Source organism: Elephantulus edwardii, unplaced genomic scaffold, assembly GCF_000299155.1.
Source record: "Elephantulus edwardii isolate Elephantulus edwardi_28Jun2011 unplaced genomic scaffold, EleEdw1.0 scaffold00001, whole genome shotgun sequence".
NCBI classification, from domain to species: domain Eukaryota; kingdom Metazoa; phylum Chordata; class Mammalia; order Macroscelidea; family Macroscelididae; genus Elephantulus; species Elephantulus edwardii.
Window position 1 is genome coordinate 22,938,072 of NW_006399751.1, and position 6,245 is coordinate 22,944,316.

A 6,245-nucleotide genomic window follows, 5' to 3' on the forward strand; every position below is an offset into this window, starting at 1 on the left:
GGGGTTTCTGAGGCTGTGAACTGCATGGGCGAGGAGTGCCTATCTTTCTCTGTTGTAGCAGCTGCAGATTCAAACCGCTAGAGGCTCAGCCTGTGAATAAGCAGCACAACTCCCAGGAGCCTATATTATGAATTTCACATTTTGAAAGGTGAAAAGGGGACAATACATAAATTGAATTATCCATTTATTACTAATTTTAAAAACTTGTATAAAAGTCATCAACATGTCACAGTGACATCAAAATAATCCCCACAGTGCTGCTTCTCCATTCCCTGCCACAACTGACTTTAGAACACAGGCAGTTCTGACGGCATAAACAAGATCAGTTTCAATCATGACTTTAAGAATGTGTAGTAAGTAGAAACAGGTGTATCCGATTCTTATTTCGCCTTATTTCCTCTGGTGCAAGGAAAGCTCAAAGTCTTTTCAGTGGTTTAAAAGCTGCATGTGTAGCAAGTGAAGGTGATAATGGTAAATTTGTTTTGAGTAGATCGTTTCAAAGGGAGGGCACAATTACATAACATTAAAGGGCAAGTATGAATTGTCCATGAGTGCTGGGGCCTGCATGTACTGTGTTCTCAAAATGACTGTTACTATGGCAATGTACCATTCTCTTCGGGAGAAAAACTGATAAGCAACTTTGTTAACAATGATCTTTTTTGGGAGGTCATGAAGAGAATAGAACTTAAAGATCCTTTATTCAAGTGTACTTCTCTTTAATCATATTCTCCAATCTCACCTGCTGAGTGGGATTTGGCCTCACTGGAGTAAAGTCTAGAAAGCTCCCCATCCACCACAAAATGATGGGGTTGTCTGTTCTGTATATTAGGCATTCGGAGATTCAAAGGTCTTTCTCCTGGTGAAAGAAAAAAAGAGGAATCATGAGTAATATTTAAGACATACATCATGGTTTTTATTAAAGCAATTCTTCAGAAACTGCTTATCCTTTCTTTAGAAAGGATGGATGGAGCAAGGAATACTCAACAGGGACTAAAGAATTAAAACAATTTCGATAGGGAAAAAAAAGCTTTCAAATAAGGACTTAGGACGAAAACGGCCAATCATTTCATGCAAGTCTCAAGGTTTACAATTCTGCCAAGACAAACCAGATGGTTATTTCTAATGAACTTTACAACTGTGGCACATAATGTATGCCCCCTCTGTAAAACATTTTCTTAACTTGTTTAACCATTCCACAAAGGTATGTCATTAAACACACATTAATGAACATCAGCAAGACAATGGGAGCTTCAAACTAAATACCAATTCAAAGAAAAAACAAAAAACCACAAAATCTATGAAAAAAGAATTAGTAAAGACATGTTAAAAATGATTACACACTAAATTCTATACATTGTCATCCACATTTAATTGGTGTCGCAAATGAGTTACAGAATCTTCCACTGTTCAACTGATAAAACTATGGGTGATTGGAAAAGTGAAGACCACAATTAAAAAGTTACTTCCACTTAAAAACATTTCCTCTCCAATTCTGTGATCGTGGAGATATTAAAAACACTTCACCACACAGCTAAAGATGGTATTTATACTTAGAAATATACATTAGCTTTAAATATTAAGAATAATTTTTAGAAAAAGTACAAAATATAAAATTCTTTGTTATTTAAAAAAAAATTCCATTTTCTAATATGTTCATATATTATCTATTTCCCTCCTTAGAACAACACATTTGTCCTGTTAAATGCTGCATGTTCAATGCCTAGCACTGAGCCTGGCATAAAGAATATACATATAGTTCTAGGGTTACAAATGAAATTTGTTGTTAAGTATGTTTTTAAATCCTTCGGTGGAGTTTGTAAATGCATCAGACTAGGTGCAAATGCTTCGTATTAGCCTTACTTTAGTACTAGGTAAGATGTTTTAAAAGCTGCACATGTGGCAAGAAAACTGTGACAAAGATTTGATTATGAGTCAGGGTTAGTTTGACTATTTCAAACAGAGGACACATTTGCGTAACATTCAAGAATGAGGCGGAGTCCTAAAGTCAGATGTCTGTAACTGGGGGCCTACCTGTACTAAAAAGTTAGCAGCTGAATGAGAATGACACTGACTTGGGATTTTCTTCATGTGGGAATATAAAAAAAATAACGTAATTTAAAAATGGCTAAAAGTTCTCTCTCATTGAATTAGATTCTTTGAGGACAATGATTTTCTATTCCCATTCACCTTTAACATGTAACTCAATCTCATTTGCCAGTTATTGTTTGGGAAAAATAAGGCAATATATTCACCACTGAAAATTTGAAGGATGAATTCTTTCCTTTTTACACAATGGAACATTTTAAAAATTAATTGTGATGGAGGATCTATAGTATTGCTACAAAACAAAACGGTTTTTAAAAAAATCAGTCCTCTTTTAGTTTCTCTTTGAAATGCATGCTATTTAGGCAGGCTCTAAGTGCACAGGCCAGCCGAGAGGTACCTTGTCCATCAGAGTTATCGGGTGTCAAGCCATTAGGGCTGTGCTCCTCGGAGCTCTGCCGGTAAAACCCTGCAGACAGTCTTCTCTCTGCATGCTGTAGTCTCTCATAGCCAGCTTGGGTGCAAAGGAACTCCATCTGCTTTGCCATCACCTTTTCAGGCTGCTAGTAAGTTAAGCAGAAATAAAATCAGTAACTAAAACATTGTAGATTCCTTAATGGTTTAAAGATGCCAATTTCAGACTCCAGCAAATAAATTTAGTATTCATTAAAATTAGTTCACACTTTATGTGGCATACCTTCTATAAATATGCACAGATTCCTCTATCTTCATGTTTAAACATAAAATGCTAAATTCTGTATGAAATAGGAAGGGGAAAAAAAAAAAGACCCTTCATGTCAGGGCTATAATTTCACTTCAATGCAAAAAACAAAAGGATTTTGGCCTTTTAAAAAAATGTAAATTTATAATTAATATCAGTAAAAATTTACAGAGACTTTGGTTTTCCATTCATTCATTGTTGCACTTTTCTCCCCTCCCAACCCTCCCCCAGGATTTTAGCTTTGTTTTCCAAGGTACTGAGTCCTTTTAAAGATTTTTTTTTAAGAAACCTAAACCCAACAGCAACATCTGCTATAAACGGCTTCTAACACACAGGGTGAAATCTTGGCATTTTTATTTTAAGATTTGGCACTAAACAGACTCTGAAAGGATGACAGTATGCTTGAGGGAGAAGAGGTGTAAATCGGCTGTCTAGAAAAATAAGACAAACACACCTCCCACTAAAATTAAACAATACAAATTAAGCAGAAGAAACATCAGTGCCAAAGAAGATCTTCACCTTCACCATGGAATAGAACCACAGTATCTTCTAACCAATAATAAAAAGACATGTTTTAATATACACAATTAGTTGGCTGATACGTAAATTTATATCTGCATGTTTTAAGTTCCTTCTTTAAACACTTTTCTAAAGTACATCTTTGTGGTATTCAAAGCAATGTACTGGCAAAAGATAGTTTCCCAAGGAGGCAACAGTCAAACTGCACAGATATGAAACACTAGTATCCTACATAACACAGTAATAAGGAAGCTGTTACAGAAAATCAAATTATAAAGTCCTGATACACAATATAAAAATCAATACATTTATAGTGTAAGTAAGTAAGGCAATTGCTTCTAGAATTTTTCCAAGTAATACAAACATCACTAACTCTGGGGGCATAGTCTATAGAGCACATCTCTGGCAGTTCGAATCCACCAGTGGCTCCACAGAAGAAAGATGAGTGATTTACAGCCCTGGAATGGTGCGTCAGCTATGAGTCAGTTCCGACTCGTGGCAATGAGACAGAGAACAAACCAGTGCAAAAGGAACTCTAGCTTCCTTTCATCTGAACTTGTTACTAATTAATTGAAAAATTTCAAGAAGCATCTCTAAGAAAGAAAATTAAGTTCTCATCTGAACATGAAAAAAAGGGGGGGAGACACTAATAAATTTGACCACAAGCTAGTTTGTGAAGGAGAAGCTCAACAGGAATAAAAAACAATACAGCCATTTAAAAGGTGAAAGTTGAATAAAAGACTTCAGGGTACAGATACAGTTTATTGCCAAAAGTACTAGACATTACATTATTATTATTTTTTAAATTTTATTATTTTTGTGTGAGTGTACCATCAATTCAGATCTGACTGGTACAGGAGGAGACTGCCCCTCCTTCCCCGGCAGAGCATCTGGTGGATTTGAACTGTGCGCCTCTGGGATTGTAGTTGCAGCCCTTTGCCACTAGGCCACTAGAGCTCCCCTACATTATTATTATTTAGTACACAGGAGTTGAATTGTTTTGGTAATAGCTACAAGGTCGTCTATTAAGATTTTACCAAGAATTAATATTGTGTTATTTTAGATTTGTATTATACACAGCCATCCTTAAAAGCTTTGTTTTCCTGATAGAGTATTGCTTCCTTTCAGTTCTGAGGTAGAAAATGTGTCTTCCTGAAAGATTACAACTAAGTAAGAGACACTAAATCAGAATCTGTTTACTGCCCAAATCAAACCAAGTTGTTACTGCTATCTTTTTGTTGTTGTTGTTGTTATAGTTGTGGATCAGAGGACATTTTAAAACCCAGAAAGATACAGTCCTCAAATACTTAAAACTGAAGTTAGTTGAAGCCGAATTTATTTTCCAACCTACAATTGTTACTAAGAATGAAAACCAAGTAGTTTATCTTACCTGTGAACTAAGAGCTGCAAGTTCTTCACTCTTAGCTTTAGCCTGCTGAAAGAGTGTCTGCACAGAATCCTGGAAATCAGGAAAGCCATCCTACGCAAAAAGAACACATCACCTTTATTTAACGTTTCATCTTCTAAAGCAATAACCATTATTTAAAATGTATGAAAGACCCAAAGATCTGTATTTTCACTACTATAATATGGAAAATATCTTAATGTGTGGTATTTCATTTTAATATTTAATGGTATCTTATTTTCTACAGCTGTAATCTCAGTAAAAACATAAAATTAAAAAATAGTTATCATGCATATTTTTTACACTAAGAAAAGGTTCAACATTTCCCCATAAATATCTTTTTTAAAGTTAACTTTTAAAAATGTGCAACAATGAAAAAACACATGTGCAACGATGAACAATTGGAAACCCAAGTTCTTCATAAAGTTTCATGGAAATCTCAATTTAAAAAAGCTAGTTTTTAAGACGTAGTTCTCTGCTGTAGAAATGATGTTTTTCAATATTCCATCTAGTAAATTCATTTCTGCAATAATAGTTTAAGAACTAGTTTATTAATAAATACCAATACAATTAGAGCCAAAAGCAAATAAAAATGACATCATGAAACCATTTGATGAGGCTTTACACTGGGTCAAAATACTGAAAACAGCCACTTTCTAGGATTCTACATGACTAAAGCAGGAGAAAAATGGCCAATCACTTCCCATGAGATTGACAGCGTCAGAAACCCTCCAACTTGATGGCAATGGGTATAAGACATGACCACAGTAGCATGTGGGGGGAAACACAGGTAAGGAGGTGCACTGCCAACTCCAAGGTAGGTGGTTTAAGACCACCAGCTGCTCTGTGGGAGAAAGATGGGCAGTCTCCTCTTACTCATTTATACCCTTTGTAAATCTGTACGTCAACTGTGTGCTCCAATTTGACAGCACATAAAATAGAGCATAATCATTAGCTGAACAATATAAACTTGACACAAGTATTCACAGTATACGTCTAAATGAAAACATTTTTCCCCCCTTAGCCATTCCATTTACTCTGCAAGAACTTTCTCTGAGCTAAACATTTCAACTTTCTCCTTTAATCTGCCATGATACTGGACAGTTTCTTTCTCTCCCCATCTCTCAGTTTTCTCATCAGTTAAACAGGCATAACAATAATCCTCAGATTTAATCATTAAAATAGTGTAAGTTCCCATCAACAAATGAATGGATAGAGAAGCTGTGGTATATTCACACAATGGAATACTACGCTGCAATGAAAAACAAGGAACTCATGAAATATTATTCAAAATGGGTGAGCCGGGAGGACATTACGCTGAGTGAAATATCTCAGTCACAAAAGGACAAATACTGCATTGTGCCACTGTTGTAGAATGGGGCTGACATCCGGGTTGGGGTAAGACTGAGAAAAACTGGGTAGATTATGTATACTGAATAGAAACAGATGAGGGAGAGAATAGTTTAAAAGTGATATGATACGGTATTATGATTATCACAGGAATCCAGAATTAAGGTTGCATAGTGGAATGCATCTGGGGTGGGGTGGGGGGCAGGG

The 6,245-nt window shown here is 35.7% G+C and overlaps 1 protein-coding gene across 2 annotated transcripts in view; it reads right to left on the reverse strand.

The window, feature by feature from the left end:
- The window catches only part of NAB1 (NGFI-A binding protein 1 (EGR1 binding protein 1)), a 48,282-nt gene that overhangs the window by 4,982 nt on the left and 37,055 nt on the right, over positions 1 to 6,245 (reverse strand). Inside the window, exons 5-7 of one of the 2 annotated variants that reach the window (XM_006878756.1) lie at positions 4,674 to 4,763; positions 2,444 to 2,606; positions 740 to 856 (exon numbers count right to left, since the gene is read on the reverse strand). In XM_006878756.1, the coding sequence (XP_006878818.1) occupies positions 740 to 856; positions 2,444 to 2,606; positions 4,674 to 4,763 (370 nt within the window). The remainder of the gene's footprint in view (positions 1 to 739; positions 857 to 2,443; positions 2,607 to 4,673; positions 4,764 to 6,245) is intronic. The other variant, XM_006878757.1, reaches the window with a different exon arrangement.